The sequence below is a fragment of the Carassius carassius genome, chromosome 20, assembly GCF_963082965.1.
Source record: "Carassius carassius chromosome 20, fCarCar2.1, whole genome shotgun sequence".
Classification (NCBI taxonomy): Eukaryota; Metazoa; Chordata; class Actinopteri; order Cypriniformes; family Cyprinidae; genus Carassius; species Carassius carassius.
The window spans coordinates 16823195-16842851 of record NC_081774.1 but is presented as its reverse complement, the minus strand read 5'-3'; the positions used below and the strand labels follow the sequence as shown (position 1 = coordinate 16842851).

At 37.6% G+C, this 19657-nt stretch overlaps 2 protein-coding genes across 9 annotated transcripts in view; both read left to right on the top strand.

Annotated features, from left to right (window-relative positions):
* pld1a (phospholipase D1a) overlaps positions 1 to 2086 on the top strand; it is a 39611-nt gene extending 37525 nt beyond the window's left edge. For both annotated transcript variants that reach the window (XM_059501908.1, XM_059501907.1), the window contains exons 24-26: positions 127 to 280; positions 364 to 481; positions 1545 to 2086. In XM_059501908.1, coding sequence (XP_059357891.1) covers positions 127 to 280; positions 364 to 481; positions 1545 to 1769 — 497 coding nt within the window. In that variant the 3' untranslated portion in view covers positions 1770 to 2086. The remainder of the gene's footprint in view (positions 1 to 126; positions 281 to 363; positions 482 to 1544) is intronic.
* An 11414-nt stretch (positions 2087 to 13500) lies between these two features.
* The window catches only part of LOC132096504 (TRAF2 and NCK-interacting protein kinase-like), a 106898-nt gene continuing 100741 nt past the window's right edge, over positions 13501 to 19657 (top strand). For 3 of the 7 annotated variants that reach the window (XM_059501899.1, XM_059501898.1, XM_059501897.1), the window contains exon 1: positions 13501 to 13878. In XM_059501899.1, the coding sequence (XP_059357882.1) occupies positions 13822 to 13878 (57 nt within the window). In that variant the 5' untranslated portion in view covers positions 13501 to 13821. The remainder of the gene's footprint in view (positions 13879 to 19657) is intronic. The other 4 variants (XM_059501901.1, XM_059501900.1, XM_059501903.1 and 1 more) reach the window with 2 other exon arrangements.

Here is a 19657-nt window from a genome sequence, read left to right as displayed (position 1 = left end):
TAGTTTTAATGGAATATATTTAAAACATATTTTTGATTTGATTTCAAACTACTCTAGTGTTATATCACCTTAAACAAAATCCGATTATTGTTTATTCTTTAATTCATTAATTGACTTATTTTTCAGGCTCTGCCAACATCAACGACCGCAGCATGCTGGGGAAAAGGGACAGCGAGGTAGCTGTGATTTTTGAAGATTCGGAAACTACGCCATCAGTGATGGATGGTCAAGAGTACAAGGCTGGCAAGTTTGCTCTGCAGCTCAGACTGGAGTGCTTCAAGTAAGATCTTGTGGAAAGCCAAGCTTCCTAGTGTTAGCAAAACAACTGTCACAGCTGAAACTCTATGTTTTGTCATAAACCAGAACCATTCTTGGTGCCTTTGATGATCCCACCATTGATGTCAGTGACCCCATCAGCAACGGATTCTACAAAGACGTCTGGATGAGCATTTCGGGTCGGAACGCCACCATCTACGACAAGGTGCATGTGCTTTCTTGTGTCTTTGTCCATTCGCTCCTGAGCATGTAATGGAATTTTTGATGGCTACTTTCCATCTTCCTATTGTGGAGCATTTGAATTATGATTTGGAGGTGTTGCTCAGTCTTTTGTCAGATAGGTATTGCGCTCAATCAGCGCTGAATCTTTCAGACTTGTTATTTGGCTGTCTCATGGCAGGCCAGTAATAATGAGGCTTAATGGAATGAGAGATTTTTATTCTGAGCCACCATTGTAGGCTGGCAATTTCAGTAAATACCACTCACACATCAGCCACACAACTAACACACACACACACACACACAACAGCTACGAAGCTTTAGTTCCCTCCTTAAAGGTGCAAGGCTTCCATTCAATCCCATTCGATAAAATAAATTTTTTGAATTATGGATTTTGATAATTATTTGAAGTCTTAAAAAAATAAAATACATAAATAAATATATATATATATATATATATATATATATATATATGCAAAATTGGTTTATGGTAGTGCCGTGAAACAATTAATTACGATTAACCGCATCCAAAATAAAGGTTTTTGTTTACATAGTCTATGTGTGTGTACTGTGTATATTTATTATGTATATATAAATAAACACCAATGCATGTATAGGTTTAAGAAAATGTTTATTGAATATTAAATGTTTATATATAATAAAAATTATAAAAATTGTATGAATATTAACATATACATGTAAATATTTTCAAAATATATACTGTATTTGTGTGTATTTATATATACATAATAAATATACACAGTACACACAGATATATTATATAAATAAAACATTTTATTTTGGATGCAATTAATCGTTTGACAGCACTAGTATATGGTTATGAGGATGAATAAAAGCCAAACAACAACAAATATTTTCTGCAATTTTAAAGCTGTTACTTATATGTGAAAAAAATTTTTTTTAGATACAGCCACCATCAGTTTTTATTTTAGTTTGTGTGCACTTAAATATAATTTGTTTCTCATCTGTTCAAAATACAATGTAAGTGGCATATAAAACTGAGGACTCTTGATGTGGTGGCATTGCAGGTTTTCCGCTGTCTGCCCTCAAGTCTGGTAAGGAACAAACATGAGCTCATGAGCTTCCAGTTCAAACCAGGTCTTGATAAAGAGGACCCTGTTAAAGCTCTGGAGCTGCTGAAGAAGATTAGAGGCTTCCTGGTCCAGTTCCCTCTGGAGTTCCTCTGTGAGGAGAACCTCATGCCCTCAGTAGGCACCAGAGAAGCCATGGTGCCTACTGAGATCTGGACCTGATGGCACCAAATAAGAAGCACAAAAACGACAATCCACTTCCAACATGAGGGGAAAAGCAAAGACACCATTATGGTGGACAAAACTTCTCCAGTTGATAAGAAGGAGCAACAGATATGAAGACAAACTGTCCATCCATTGTCAGATCATCAGTTTCATATTGTTTTGTATTTTTATCAATGTTATAAATATACATAATGATATTTTATAAGTGATTATCAGCACATATTGTGCTTTTCCTACAATGTATTTAATGAAAGTCGCCTCTCTGATATGCCAAACAGAAGGGCTTTTTAAATAAATATTTTCATTCTAATGTACATATAATGTGGATTTGATTTTTATTGCTATAGCTGGCTCATTTGTAGAGGCAGCACTCAAAGTGAAGGGCAAAATGGAGAGTGGAAGGCCTGTCAGATATAATTTTGTCTTCAGCACAGCATCCCCAGTGGAAACGCATCCATGACAGGCTGAGTACAGTGATATGTGTTTTCTGTCTGGTGAAGCAGCTCTTAGACTGAGTCTGCAGAGGCTTTTACTGTCCAGTGTCAGTGCGCTGGGGAGACCGGACAATCTGTCTGTGAATTAAAGTGCTGAGTAACTGAAGGAAATTGTTGCCTCTCAACACCAAACCGCGACGTGTGGCGTCCAATCTTACATTTTCCTCTTCACAAATGTGGCACGGGTCAGTTTTCACGAGTCAGTGCTTATTGCCATTTTCACATTGTCCCTTGGTGTTTGAATATCTTTGGGTCAGCCTTTTTCTGCAGTTTGCCACTCTACTTATTTTTAGTGACATTTTCATGTTTTTAAGTTCTTTTTTTTTCTGAAATAAAAAGTACTGTAAGGGAATATTCAAAGTTTGGGATCAGTAAGAGTTTTTAATGTCTTTTAAAAGAAGTCTGTTATGCTCATCAAAGCTTCATTTATCTGTAATTACAGTAAAACAGTAATATTGTGAAATTTACAATTTTTTACCATTATTGTAATGGTAAATTTTCATCAGTCATCATCATTTTTCATCATTACACCCATTTTCAGTCGCATGATCCTTCTGAAATCATTTTAATATGCTAATTTGGTACAGAAACAAGAAACATTTCTTATCCATGTTGAAAACAGCTATGCTATTTATTATTTTTGTGGAAACTTGATACTTAATACTGAGGAGGATATAAGGCATTTATTTGTAAAAATCATGTTTACTGACCCCAAACATTAGTGTTTCAAATATGCAACTGATTTTACTGTAATAAAATCAGTGGGCACACTAAAATAATGCCTAAATAGTCGGTTTTGTTTAAAACATCAAGACATTCTTTATTTGAAAAAGATGCACAAATCAAACATAGCTTCTGAATCTGTTAAAATAGAAAAGATGATAATGATGTTTAACATTCATCAACATGTTTTTTTTCGGTTTATTTCAACATGTATCTCTGGGTTTGAAGATTCAAGCTCGCTGGATCTTCCCTCAGTTGGTGACAGCAAAGCCAAACCCGACTGAATAACAAAGCTCACTGGGAGAAACAACTCCTGTGCCACCTTTTCTAGCACATTTCATTACCAGCATGTAGTCAGTAGTTACATTAACTGTGAATTTGACAGACAAGGTATATTTTAACCTGTGATTCTATTTCGATCTGTGTAAATGCATTTGTTTATAAATTTGCACCGCATAAGCTTAAAAATAAATTGCAAAAGCTTTGTTGTGTGAATGGTTTCCTTGAGGTGTTTTACTGCAATAGCTGATCTTAAATCATATTCTAATGTTGTCTTATTTTCCATTTTAACACCGAAATGCAATCAAAACATGCCCTTTAGGCACCAACGGCTGATACAGAGGTTTAAAATATGAGTTGTATCCTTGTGAACATTAGTTCTAATGCTGTCGTTTCACATGGGAACTGGCTCTGATCCGTGCCCAAACCTGGAAGTCTTGAAACACAATCATTATGAAGCAATTTAAATGCAAATCTAGCCACTGGCTCGATCCCAAATGTGCCTTATTGGACGAGACACCTGATAGAGAGCGGCTAACGTTAATGACATCCTCTGAGTGGAATCCTGTTCGGAGGTATTGAAAAGAGTTGATAGATTATCTCTGTGACCTTAATGTCTTTTTATCGTTGATGGTCTAAAAGCCTTCAACCGACTCAATAGCATCCAGACCTTGAGCATTGGGTTTCTTCAAGAGCTATCTGGTCTATAGCTGAGCTGTCATGCCTCGCTAACTACATGTATCATTTGAAAACAGGATCACTGTCTCAATTACTGTGTACTGTAGTTCTCTGGTATTGTGCAATGGCTCATTAAACTGATTGTCCTCTTCTGAAATGAGAAAAGCAGTCTGGCAAATTTGCACTGATGTTCACAATTATTCCATATGAGTCCATATGTTAATATTTATGTGTTTTGGCACTGCTCATTATTCTCATAATATAAACAGATACAGTATTGCTACTGAAGTCTGCGATGCAGTACAATGCTTTGACTAGTTAAGACGCTATCACACAAGCGAGCGTGTTGATATACAAACCAGAATAGAACGAGACTATGATGCTGCTTTTATAACAGAATTGAAAAAATGTATATGAAGCAACTTGCATTTCAGACACAAATCCACATCAGAAACAACTGACTGTTAGCAACACAACTAGTATATGGAGGCATTTTGTTCTTGAATCATTTTAAAAAATAATATTTTAAGTTAATGTTTGAAAGCAACTGTAGGCCGATATGTTGCTGTATATTTGCGATTTTAGAGCCCCCTACATTTACGAGAGTGAAAAAACATATACCACATTTTGGTGAAAACTATGTGAACATTAAATTACTGTAATAGTAATTTATCCAAGAAATAACATCAAAAGTCAAAAAAGTTGGTCAAAAACATACTACATTTCACAAACTCCCCTTTAACCGCAACTAAGACACCTTCTTTATTTTTAGCTTAGCTGTCACAGAATGGAACGCACAGGATTGTTGGATATCAAAGACAGTGAAAGATGCCTCTATGCTGTCTTCAAAAGTCGATCAGATGAAGGTATCTCAGGAGACAGGAAGTGAAGCATTTTCCAGCGTGTTTGTTCCGTAAAGCACTCTGCCCCTTCGCAGATTTTACCACTCACCCAACTAATACTCCAGTGGGAGTCATTCTTGTTGTACTTATTGGAAGTCAGTGTAGCACTAGAATAATTTTAAAAGTGATGTTTCAAGGTCAAAACAAAAACGTACTGTTGCTTTAATGAATCACTCATAAAGACGACCACTTATCGCCACCTACTGGTGTATGATTACAGTAGGAGTCACTCAATAAAGGCCCACCAGACGTGTAATAGTAACAACCTGCTAATCCGATCAGGTCCAAATCCAAATCTATTGTATAGAATATAATATATGGGAAAATGTTTCTGAATATCTTTTAATTGAAAGGGGATACTTTTAAAAAGCTTAGCAAAGACACATTTTGCAAGAGCCGCACTTCCAAAAGTCCCCAGGATTAATTAAAAGTAGTTACAGTAAGTTAATAAATTATTATTAATTCATTAAAATAAAGTAATTAAATGTAACCTAATTAAATAAAATGCACTGAAATCACATAACTTTTTCATCCTTCAATAACTATTGAAGACCATCCAATTCTGTAAACAATTCTGTGAATCATGAATTGTGCTTAATTATCATGGTTAATAATTAGCCTAATTTATTGCACTCCTATTTTCAGTAGGTGCCCTTTGACTGGCAAGATCTATTTCTCTAGCTGGAGCTTCAGAAGTTCATATGATCATTACATCTGTGCTGATCACTGGATCCACCCCATTCCAGTGTCTGCTTATATTTCAGCTTTTCCTGTTCTCCATTCCAGTTTTATGTAAGAAACCATACCTCTTAACCCCAGGGCATACCTCCAACTGTGCCTTGTTGAATTTTTCTTTCTTTTCTTTTTTGCATTTTGAATTATTCATGTTTCTCTAAATGAGTAACTTTAAAAAAGTAATATCAATCTCCTAGGCTTGTCAAGGCAGCATGCTGGTAGTTCACTCTTTTTTTTCTCTACTTAAGATAGTTTTTTTCTTCTTCAATCTGTTACACTCTTTTTGTGGATTATAGTCAGTTTTTATCTTTATTACAATGACACTGTTTAAAAGGTGTAAATTGAATTTAAATAGAACTAAACAGGGCAGGAATTCCTTTAGGCTTTAGTTAATCTTCCTCTCAGCTGAATGAGTATCATCCATGGTTTTCTCCAATATTTTCTGAAACTAAAAGCTCATATTAACTTCGGCTGAGACAACTTACAAAACTTACAATCTTTAAATACAATCAGTTCAACTCAAACCAGAGTTATAACTTGAATCTGGAAATCAGTGAAAAAGTGTCATCACTTTGTGTATCACATTTGCTTGGTGTCTGGAGTCTCAATTTAACTTCACACAGTTTGCAGTGTCTCTCCTCTGTGATGTGCGGTAATTTGCTGTAACATTGCAATGCTATATCTCAGTTCACAGTAACAGCCAGGGGGCATAATAATGTACCTGACTTTCACAACCTGTTATTTTAAGGAAATAAGATGCAGCAGCTAATCCACAGACTATTCCCCCTGTATTAATGAAAAATGTTAAAAGCTGCTAAACAGGAAGTATTTCAGAATTTAAAGGTAACATCAAAACACGCTCAGATTAAACATGTCTGTACATATGCTCCTCACAACATGTATTCAGTGTGTCACTCTAAATCAGTTGGAACCAAATTATGGGTGTTAACCCTTAAAGACCTAAAAATTTTTGGGGCGCCTGACACACCTGCACTTTTCTTTGTTTTTCAGACCTATTCTAGCAGTCAGCATCAAGTGCCATATATACAGGTAGTTATAAACAGGAGAACTTACAGTTTAAGTTTAAAAGTGTTGATAACAATATTGTAATAAATGGCTATAACTTGCTTGGGGAATGGTACATGTAAACACAATTTTATTGGGAAGTGTAAAACACCCAGACAAAACTTTCTAAAGAAAAATATCCAAACTTTTTTCTTATAGAGAAAACGAAAGGAAATATGAGACTTTAAACTAGTTAAACAGAAAAGGGATGGTTTACCCAAAAGTTATATTTTTTTTTGTCATTAATTCACCCTCATGTCATTCCAAGCCCTTAAGACCTTTGTTCATCTTTGAAATTAATCTTATCTAAATTAAATTAATCACAAATTAAGATATTTTTGATGAAATCCGAGAGCTTTCTGACCCTCCATAGACAGCAACGTCACTACCACGTTCAGGGCCCAGAAAGGTAACGTTGTTAAATTATTCCATGTGACATCTGTTGTAAACCATAATTTTATGAAGCTAAGAGAATACTTGAGAGAATAGACTCTACCTAGTTGCATTTCCCACTTTGACCAGCATTCCCACCATTCGAAAATGAACCATGGATTTACAAATGAAACCATGGTAACCACAAATTGACCATGGTATTTGAAGTACAACTGTGGTTATACAGATGAAAATGGTAATCAGTCTCCCCTAAAATCATGGTTACTATGATATAACCTGGGTTCATTTTCGTAAGGATTGCTCTAATCTCTTACAACGCCACCTGGTGGACTGCAGTACAAATAACCGTATAAACGGAGTATTGTATATAATCTGGACATTGTGAGTACTGGCATTATCCCCAAGCAGTGATACTATACACACTCTCCACAGAACTGCGAATGTACATTTTTTTATAGCAACTTTTTACCTCTATCTCATCTGAACAGGCTCTTCATGGACAGGGATTGATCCCTAGAGTTGAGTTTAAACCAGCTGCATTTTTCACTGTCAATAATGGACAGTCTGAAAGGGCATATCAAGACTGTAGCAGATTCCATGCCTGTACATGCTGCCTATGGTAGATATCACCTAAAGATGTGTCCCTGAGGGCCCACTGCCAAGAGCTAAGTGCTGCATACTGACGCTGCTGAATACACAAGCTGACTGCAGTGTGCCATTGCAGCAAGGAATTTAGGTAAGAAAACAAGAGTAACTCTAATGGTTGTAATGCCTTGACATGAGCACCAAACAATGGGCGGAACAAAAGAAAAAGATCTGTGGAAAATCTGCCTCTGTTATTTTATTTCATCATCCAGCTCTGCCAAGGGAAGTGATTGAGCTTGTGAATATATATATTGTTTACAAGGACAAATTCTCTAAATAAATACCGTAGTCTCAGTCTCAGTCTTAGACTAGCTGAAAATAAAGATATTTGCAAAACTATGCTAAGATAGCTTTTGGCAAGAGAGGTGAATCATTGCAGCCAGATGTCACAACATCGTCCGAAATAAGCAGGGTTGCTTAATAAGATAAGTCTGGGCTAGCATATTTAGGAAAATTGCTTAAAAATAATATATGGTTTCCATGGTTTTCTAGCTGTATACACAGTTTCCCATGTCTTTACTGTAAAGCGTGTGGTAATTCACTGTAAAACTGCAATGCTATTTCACAATTTACGGTAACAGCCAAGAGGCAGAATGATGTACCTGACATATAACCATCAATAATTTTCCCTTTCATATCTGAAAACCCTTGGGTTAGAAATACATTTTTGTTTGCTTGAACACGTGGGTATATTTGACAACTGCTAGAAGTCGGTTATATTTTATTGTGCTAAAGCACTGACAAACCAGATTGCACAACTGTATAAAGGAAATGAGTTCAAAGAAGCTGCAATTCATCACTTCTTGAAAAAAACAACAATGATGCCAGAATTACTATATAATAAGTGGACATGACAACACAGCACTGAATGCAGCTTCGACCAGGATTCTTTAGACTCTCTCTTACAGAATATGGAAACTCTTTCTTCACAGCCCAGCACAAATCACTCTTCTGTGTCTTCAGTGCACACATTGTTGGTTATATTTTGTATCGCAGGCTGAAGAATCATGCACATTTGGTTGTAAAAAAGCTCTTTCAGTCCATCCCATGTAGCTGAAAGGCTTTCTTGTTGTCCCCGGACTGACCAAATGCCCTTTCTTTTCACATTCGAGTCTTCTATAGCAGACTCCTGATTTCTTTTTATTCCATGACAGCCTTTGAATGATAGCAGAGAAATTGCAAAAGACAAACCAGTCTGCTGATTCAGGTATAAATTGGAGGTATGTTTCTACTGCAGAAGCGCCTTCTGGGGAAACAGTTGCTCAACAAATACTTGCTAGAAATGTAACACAGAATCCACCTGGAATACTTTGTGCTTCCTTTTGATACAAATTCAGATACATGTTTTAGGTGGGACACATTGGGACTCATTAGGTGGGACACATTTCCCAGGAAATCCCTTTTCATTGCTCATTGTTTAATTAACAAGGCAAATATCTGTCTTTTTATTTTGCCTACAGCAGGTAACCACCAGGGGGAGACTTGCATCAAAAACAGTAAGGTTTTAAGCAAACTGTGATCTTTAACCTTAAAACACTCACTTGAAAGTAATACTGTGGAGCTGTGTATTTGATGTGATCTTTTCAAGTAATACAAGTTACATTAAGGATGTTGTTTAATCACTAATAGGCAATGAAAACAAAATTAACAACTGCTAATGATGTTGAAAATAGTTTCCTTTTAACAGTTCATCAGTGGTGTTTAGCAATATCTCTTAAAGCAACATGCAGTAGCCGAATATATAAACAATTTTGTTCTTCAACATTTATGAAATATGTTTTGACAGATGATTTATATGAGTAATAGACTCTATCCGCTGTCAAGCTAGGACTGAACATGACTTGTCTCTTGACTGGTGTGTTAGCCTGCAACAAATCAGGAAAGCAGATCATGTAAGGAGTTCTTAAGAAGTGGATTAAACAATTATATAGGTCAAGTTTCCAAGCAGAAATGTTCAGCTGAATTACATGGTGGCTGTGCCAGACTTCAGTGGTTTGGATGAAAATGAGGATAATGTATTCCTTTATATAGAAACACCAACAGATTAAAATGAGGGAAATCACCCTGTATTTTGAATGAAATTATATATTTCTTGTAGACCCCAATTTTTTTATTAATTTTTTTTTTTTATTGAAAATTAAAAAAGAATGAATAGAATTGGTTTATTGTTACACTTCTAAAACGTCACAAAATAACTAAATCTGGTTGACATTTTATATGCTTGAAAACAGAGATGCACAGTTCTTGGGAAACATCAAACGCAGAGGTGACTTCTTTTGGATCTTATAACCTGCTGATTAGATCTGATTCATCCCTTATTTATATGACCCGGAAACTGTATCAATATGGTAAACAAGTGAACATGAACCTGAAGGAATGTCAGCTAGATTTGGTCCTCAACCAAGCAAATCTGTCAGGGACACATGCTTAAAATCCCTTCAAGCGTTCCTAAGAACCACTTAAGATAACCCTCTATGGCATGACTTTTTATTTTGGGGAGGGGGGGGGGGGGGGGGGGGTTATGTTACCCCATTTTTTGGGAGCTTGGGGGTCCCTGATAATATATCCATCATAAAATGTGCCCCCCCCACCCCTGAACAAAATATTGGTTGGTTGCCTCAGGGCAACAACGTGCTACGAGGGTACTAAAACAGCAAGGTTTTCTATATAAGTGGAATAAGGAAAACATGTAATATATTGATTAGGACATGTTTTATTTTGACAAACATCAATAACAAATGGTTCCAACCAATAAAAAAAAACAATGAACAATCAAATAAACAAACTAACAAACTAATTACAACACCAAATGTTTCTGACATTTCATATAAACATTTTGTAACACTTATATATTAACCAACATCCGAATGACTATGTGTGTATGTGTGTGTGAATGTGTGTTTGTGTGTTTTTTTGGATATTGTTTGAATCAGAGCTTCTCTTTTTGACAAAGCATACTCTGATTACCTATTCTGTGTGAAACCTCAGAAAGCAGTTGCTGGTGGATGTAAAACATTTCCGGCACTTGGCTTTTGGTGTACCTGTGCACCCTGGTACCTTGCATCTCCCCTTCTTTTCACCCATAATCATCCAGTGGGCTGTGGCATCCAGGCGCACATCAGGGGCTGGAATTGGAGCAGCGGGTCCTTTTCTCCTCTTTTCCTCATACTCACCAGCAATTGTGGAACAGGGGCGACCTTTCTTGTGCTCCAGGCTCTTTCCACTTTTGCATAGGGCTTCAGTAATGTAGGATTTGAAGGTATACAGCTTCATATGTTCATTCTTTCTCATGCCAGTACCTTCACAATCTCTTCGGTAGAGCAGCCATGTGGTCACGATGATCATATCCAGAAGGTGGAACACCAGCCGGTGGTACCACTTCTTTGATCTGATTTTGATCCGATACAGTGCAAGCAGTGAGTCAAGAAGATCCACCCCATCCATATTCATGTTGTATTCTTTCACCTCAGCAGGGCTGGGGACTTTGGTGATCATCTTTTGCTTGCGATCCCACCTGTCAACCTCGGTGACTGGGTGGGCTCCAGTGTAATCACTGAGAAGGGTCACTGAGCGATTATCGTACCACTTTACAGCATACAAGGTGGTTTCTCTCACCATGGCCATCTTCTGTTCAAAAGATCCACGTCCAGCTCAGCATCGCACATCAAGTTGACACCTGGTAGTCTGTTGCCACGAACAGTACCAGTGCAGTGAATTCCCTGCTGAGCCAGTGTAAGCACAAGAGGGACACTTGTAAACCAGTTGTCGAAAAAAACCTTGTAGTTCTTATGCTTGGGTATAGGCTGGGCCAGGCGGAGGACAACTTGCTCCCACATCTGCTAGCTCAGGGGGTTGTGCAACTCTCCCTGTGTAGATTTCCAAGTTGTACGGGACACCATCAGAGCCAGCCAAGACCAGAATCTTGTAGCCCCATTTCTTTGGTTTTGATGGCAGATATAGCTTCAGTCTGTTTCTTCCCTTGAATGGGACCATCTGCTCATCAACAGCCAGCTTCTCACTCATTGGGATTGATGTCAGTTTTGAGGTTAGATGAGTAACCAGTGGTCGGATCTTGTGGAGTGGATCATTATTATCCTCCTATCTCTCTTCATTGTTATTGAAGTGCAGGTGTTTTTTGATGGCCTCCCATCTATTCAGTGTCATGGTGTCAGCTACTTGGGATACTCTGCAGGCTTTGTTCCAAAACATGCGGGTGCCTGGTAAACCAAACAATGACATGTACACCACAATCCCCAGGAACTACTCCAATTATTTTATGGTGAGGTTAAGGGGCTTGTTTGCATCACATTGTATCGCATACAGATTTGACTGCTCTACAATAACTTCCAGAATGTCTTCAGAGAAAAACTGCTTGAAGTACTGGAGGGGGGACATGATATCATCAGATCTTGGAAGCAGGTCCTGCCATTCTTGGTAAGCATTGAAGTGTGCATTGTGAGGTGTTCTCCATCGGGGTAGGCGTGGAACATCAACCTCTTCTACATCATCTTCATCCTCAGACTCTGTGTCATTGTCAAGAGACAGGCATTCTCCTAAAAAAAGACAGCAGGAAGCATGTTTGTCATATACCCTTCATCATACAATGACATGCATGCAAACAAACACACACACATGTACGCACACACACACATGATACTTTGCTGACTGACCCCTAACTGACCCCTGACCTCCAAACTGTCTCTCAAGCCTGATTCAGAGATCCAGTCTTCATGACTCTCCTCAACCTCACTGTCCTCATTTTCACTCTCCTCAAGCTCACAGTCCTCACTGTCAGAAGGAATGACCCTAACTGCTCGATCATGTTCCTTCCGCCCGTAAAATTGTCTTGTGTCCATTTCCTGTAAGTATCAATAGATAGTAAAAACATTGATCATGAAAAATGCATATCTTAATGCTGACTGTTCAATGTAATTTGTACACATTATGTGTACTGTTAATAAAGAAGAGAGATAAAGTTTGCCAGAAAACACTACTCATTTAGCCAGATTATGAGATCATAGGCACCATCATCTCTGTGGCAACATAATAATAATAATAATAACATAAATTGCACATATATGATGCATTCACAGAGCTTCCCAGGAGGACTTGAATGCAACATGTGGTCCTAATTTTGCATCCGATCACATCTCCCCAATTTAGCATATTGTCCGGAAAAAAAAGTGGTCTAACTGCACAGTGTTGCCCTGAGGCAACAAACAAAAAAACACAGTTTTGGTATATAAATAAAATCAAAATGTCTCTTTAAACAATCAAACATACCTCTTTACATACTGATGCACATACATATATTTTTTTTATATAAAGTTATTTAATTTTAAACATGTTAAAAAGTGAAATTGAACTTACCAATTGGTGGCACTGTGTCACATGCCACTTTGCTCCCGGAAAGGACTGCCCCACCCCCAAACAAAAGGCTACAACCACTTTAGTCCCTCATTTGATTGGACAGACATGTCTGGTGATATTATAAAAAAATTTTAATTAAAAAAAATTAAAGGGGCAGTGTGAGGTCCAAAAAGGTAGTTTGTTGCCTAAGGGCAACACCATGCCAGAGGGATAACTGCATACAAAAGGGCAGCATAACACAGAATAATGAGATATGATAATGTATTCCTTTAAAATATAAAAACTTAACATAAAGTTAAGTATGACGAAAGGTTCGGGGCAATAGAAATGCAACTGCAAATTGCATGTTTCTTGTAACAGTGAACAGTGGAAGCAAACAAATGGACAAATGGGCGGTACTAGTGACGCTGGCTCCGCCCCGTCTTTTAGCCACTCCCACACATCTGATTGATGCTGCTACTCTCAAGACAAGCGGCGTTGAGATTTCAGCGACAGTTAGAGACCAAAAGATGAGTAGCTCCTGCTGAAAAACATGCTGTCCTTAGACCACACGATTTTTCTGTTTGCTGGGGTCAAATCCAAGTGAAGTCTAGCAAAAGCATCGGTGGAATCCAGAGTTAAAAGACGGATTGTACAATAAGCGCGAGCGATCAGCGAGTCGAGATTTGAACGCGCTGCTGTAGGAGATCAGCCGACGGCTGCCTGAGATCTATTCAACAACATTTCTTTGTTTCTCTGTAATTCCGGTTTTCTTTCGTCTTTAATATGGCGAGCGATTCTCCGGCTCGGAGTCTGGATGAAATAGACCTCTCCGCGTTAAGGGTAAGTTGTGTATCCGTTATTATTCCTTTATTGGAGATGCTCATTGATGTCTTTTGGTGTTGCGGTTGCGCCGTAATGGCAGGTGCAACAATCAGTACAATAGTAGAAATGGAGTAAAACGTAAAATAACGGCTGAACGAACAGCGACAAGACGTTTTGTTTCTGAAAGAACCGTTACCTTTTTGTTCAGTCGATAAGAAGCTGTGGAGAGTTGCATTTATCAAATCAAATAGCTGCTTTTTGAAACTAATTTCAAATAAGGAATTATTTGGTAATTATTGCAGAAAATGTCAATAAACTAACTGATCCGGTTAATAAAACAACACTCCGATTATCCTGATTTCGCCCGTCTTTTTTCTTTGGTATTGTTTGTGTATTGTACATGTCGTACTAGTCTTTTATGTTAAAGTAGACATACACGCTTACTTCTTCTCTTATAACCATTTGTTTTAACAGGACTTTTATGAAACAGTGACAAGGAAAAAGAGAAATCTTTACTAGAAGTCTAGTTTTAAACGCCAAGTTCTTTAACGTGATTGTGGTCATGCTGATTTATTACATTTTTGAAAAACGCCGGCTAAAACTGATCGCAATGAACAAAAAAAATTCTAGAATATTTCATATGACTAATAAATACATATAGTATCAACACACACACACACCCACATAATTGTCTATCATTATTTTCCAATAAGAACATTTTTCAATGTTTTTTTTTGTCGTACATTTGTCATACATTTAAGGTTTTGTGATTTATTCTTATTTTTAATTAATTAATTAATTTATTTATTTTTATCAGAGTAAAACATGCCTTTTCATAAAAAAAGAAAAGAAAAAAAGGTTGAAATATTTTTGTCACATGGCCACAAAATGGCTTCCTGCATGTTGATTATGGCACCCTGACTTTTGAAGTTTTATTTTTTATTTTCCCAATTTAAATACTATGTTGTTGTAAACAGCAAAATTGTATATGTATATGTATATGTATATATGAAAATGATCATATCTCATTATTCTGTGTTATGCTGCCCTTTTGTATGCAGTTATCTTAAGTGGTTCTTAGGAACGCTTGAAGGGATTTTAAGCATGTGTCCCTGACAGATTTGCTTGGTTGAGGACCAAATCTAGCTGACATTCCTTCAGGTTCATGTTCACTTGTTTACCATATTGATACAGTTTCCGTGTCGTATAAATAAGGGATGAATCAGATCTAATCAGCAGGTTATAACATCCAAAAGAAGTCACCTCTGCGTTTGATGTTTCCCAAGAACTGTGCATCTCTGTTTTCAAGCATATAAAATGTCAACCAGATTTAGTTATTTTCTGACGTTTTAGAAGTGTAACAATAAACCAATTATATTCATTCCTTTTAATTTCCAAAAAAAAAAGGTGTCTTCAAGAAATATATAAATTTCATTCAAAATACAGGGTGATTTCCCTAATTTGTTGTTGTTTCTATTTAAAGGAATACATTATACATTATCCTCATTTCCATCCAAACCACTGAAGTCTGAAATTTATAATTGAAAACGCATTTGTTACAGCAGAGGAATTGCATGTTTGATTTGCGTTTTATTGTATTCATAAAAGAAGTAATAGATCACCCCCCCATCACCACAAAAAAAAAAAAAAAAACGGAACATCATTTACCCAAATCATTTTTTTATTCCACAGTTCGTTCAATAGAAACAAATTTGATCTTGCTGTGTGGTGCTGCAGGATCTATCCGTGTCCAGCTGGGAAACAGCATGCCATATGCATGTCTTGATAAATGCTCAAATCCTTCTAATACCACCAAATTACTCGCAGCATGTTTTCCAGCGACTTCTGAGTGGATAAACTGGTTTACTTCCTAACAAGGCTCAGTTTTTGTGTGTCGCTCCTCGGATTATAAAAACTGTGTCAGTCTGTCTAATTAGTGTGAGCGCGTATGTGCGTTGTCCTGTAGCTCAACTGGTAGCGCATGCAGCTGGCATGGCCTCTAGCTCATGGGTTTGGTTCCTAGGGAACATAAATAAGATAAATGTATCTGCTAAATGCATACACGTAAGTGTGAAAATATCTATACGTCTCATGACCAATGTGTTTGATAAGTGAATTAGGCACAATATAACTGGATGGGCCGTTTAAGGATCCCCATATGGTGAGGCACAGTTTCACAGCAGCCGTAAACCAATTACCCTGTGTGCTGTAGGATCTAATAGGCTAAAGGGATGCATGTGAAGTGCTCTTCTTTCACTGCTCGCGAGGCTAAGTAGCGTGTGGGATGGAAAGATTACTGCAGATAGCCCTTTGAGTGCTTTTGATTTGGCCATCCATTGTTGTCTGGTGCATTAGCTACACCTTCCCTGCCTCCTCACACATGGATCTGTTTGCATGTACATGCTTTAGCACTGCAGATCACATGATGCCCCAGATGTCGCTCATATTTTGAATGGGATTAGGTTAAATGTTAATCTCCGTTTTATACAAGCCACGCTCTCTGGCCTTCACCGAAGCAGGTTGATATGGAAGAAGTGAGTTTTACAGGCCGCTCACGTCACTTCCTGACGGTCGATCTAAGTCGGTGGGGAAAATGCAGATTGTATTGAAAAAAAAACAAGGGTTATGATTTGTCTGAATAAGCACGTCGTTTTGTACTTGAGTCGAAACAGACATTTAGGTGCTGACATGACCTTATTTTTGCTGTCTGTCCAGAACCCTCACTTATTTGTTTATAAAATGTCATCGGTGCACCTGGGAATGAATCCTTTGCTTTTATATTACCATTCATTTAAATGTAGACTGTTGAGTGTGCTTTCTCGCTCATGTTGTGTTTGAGTGAGAAGGGAAATAGGTCACCCAGAAGCAGCGCGCTGACATGTGCAGTAGTGGGGAAACATTTCAGTGCAGCACATGCTCAGATGGGCCATTCATAAGCTCTTTCTCTGGAACAGAAGCGGAGGTCTGTGTCCCACATACATGGGAGCCATGTTTGCCATCACCTGGTCAGCCTCACCTAGTCCTGAGGGACGACATCTGAAAATGAGCTTCTGTGCTCGGACCAGAAACCTTGAAATGAGATCCATGCCCTTTCTGTTTGTTGTCTGGCCATTTTTAGCTCCAAACACAAGTAGCGAGGACCTTAGTTTGTCGAGGGGTCGTGTACCGCTCAACGTTTTGATGTGGGTCGTCAGAACGACCTTCGTTCACCCATATTAATGAGGTAGTGTTTTTCTCGACGCAGATGAGGTTTGTTTTACTTGTGGCTTTGACAGGCATGCGGTTTAGCCGTTGAAAGGGGCCCTGTTCAGTCAGCTGTAGCAAGACTCAAGGTTAAGTCCTTTTAAAACAGGTTATGGGCCAATGATTTGACGGTATTTTATTTGATTAAAAAAAAACATTTAGAATGGCATTCATACTCCACATGCAATGAATTGGTTCTAGAGACGCTAAAGTAAAAGTAAAAAGGGAACAATATAAGGGTGATGCAAATTATTATTTCGTAATATTTCATAATTATAATCAAGAACCTTTCGTCATTGTTTTTTTTTTTTAGAAAATTTTTTAGAATTTTGTTAACATTGCTTATTAATATAATAAAAGGAAAACACTTTTAAATATTCCAAAATCTTGTGGTGAGATAAACACACACATAAAAATTTTGGGTTTAGTTAGTATATTTTTATTATGATTTAAAGTAATAGATTTATTCAGCAAGTGTGTACCACTGTTTTCAAAATTGATAATATTAAGAAATGTTTCTTGAGCACCAAATCAGCATATTAGAATGATTTCTGAAGGATGATGTGACACTGAAGACTGGAGTAATGACTGCTGAAAATTTTACTTTGCTTCACAGGTATAAATTGCATTTTAAAATCTAGCCGAATAGAAAATTGTCACATTCAAAATATTTTTTATTTTTTGACCAAATAAATGTCTTTCAAAAAAAAAAAGATTTTTACCATCTCCAAACTTTAGAATTTAGATGTTGTATGGTGCAACTATGTTTACCTTTTTACTTAATACACCACAGCACATTTTTTAAATAATTAAATAGAAATTCAAAACCACATTAAACCAAAATAATGCACAAAATACATTTCTATAAACTTGGCATCAGTGTTAAACATTTCCTTATAATGTGGACATTCTTATATGCCACAGACCCATTCATGATAAAATGGAATGCTGGGACTTTTTTTTTTTATATGGCTTGGAGTTAGGCCTTAAGATACTGCTTTCATTCAAACATCCTCTCAGTTTGAGACTCTTTGTGCTTTTCTTTCATTCAGCAGCTCGGTGGGTTAAAGGAACAGTGCTGGGTCCGGTTCTGTCAGGGCCAGGTGGTGCGCCGTCTGCTTCCCTCTCACCTGACTTCCATACGCTCTGCTCTGCATGTGCAAAAGTGCAGGATAGAGAGATGATGAGATCATAACTGCCCTCCTCAAAGAGCAGCAGTGACAAGACTCTGCGGGTGACAGCGTGGGGTCTGGTGTCCTCCCCGGGTGTGCATGTGTGCTGTTTTGTGCACCTCTTGGTTTGTGGGGGAATTATGTATGTGTTGGTTACTTGCTGTCACACCCTGGCATACCAACTGCATTTTATTCAATGCCATTCTGCCCGAGGATGTCTTTTATAACTTTATTTTTAAATGCACGCCACACCAAGAAAGGAAAATGCATAGTTGTTGATAATGGGCTCAACTGCCAGTTCTGGCAAAGCCACATCGAGACGCTCAAACTAAGGGTTGCAGAGAGCCATCTCACCTCATGCTTAGCCTAGTGCTGGTGTGGTTAAAAGTGCTAGTGGGTTTTAAGTTTGCAGTTAGCCCATGCCCTGCAGTGTTAACTGTCCTGAATCTCCTCTCCCATCCTCCATCTCTCCGTCACTCTGCCCTCTAGCAGACGTCCACTGACCCATTTTAGTTTAATTTAGCTAGATGTTAATGTACACCTCGCTAGTTGACCGTTAAGTGGTCTTTATATGTCATTACACACTTTCTTACATGGTTTATAGTTTAAGTAAATGCTAGATGGGACACTGTCAATGGAAAGAGAAACTTCTTATGAGTCCATTTTGAAAGCGAGTGTGACACTTGAATAGTTCAGTGTCCTGACCTGTAGTTAGCAAATTATCAAATGTTTGTAGATTAGTAACATGCACCAGTTATTAATGAGTTTCTACAAGTCTGTTGAAACTCATTAGTAATCTAATGTAGTAATCTGGCAAATTTGTGTTATGCACAGCACAAGTCACAGTGTAAAAACGAAATGTTTTTGTAAAATTAAAATCGCTTGCAGAATCATTCACCACAAACTTGCTTTCCTCTGATTGATATTGATATACTTATAGATCAGTGAACACGTCACCACTCGGGTATAATCCAGAATTAAATACAGCTTGGCTCTGCTATAACTCATAATTATAACTCCAATTTCCAATTCCGTTTGCGGGGCACAAGATTAGCAAGGCCATGTGGGTGGGAAAAATAACAATTATATTTCAGCCTAACATATTTCCATCCAATCAATTTCTGTTAGATAGGTCCTGCCCTATACTTATTTCCCACTCAATATGCTACTGTACCACTCTCTAACATAAAATGTAAATGAGTGCAGATACCACAAAATTTTAAGTACACTTCAATAGATGTGGTCTCTGTTAAGCGATGATCTTACATGGATTTTATGTGAATAGAAACAGAGTCTGTCACCTGTGAAGTGTAAACTCTTATGAGTCACTTTTGAATGAGAGTATGACAGTCTCTTGAGTCTCTTAATGCAAATTAGCAAAC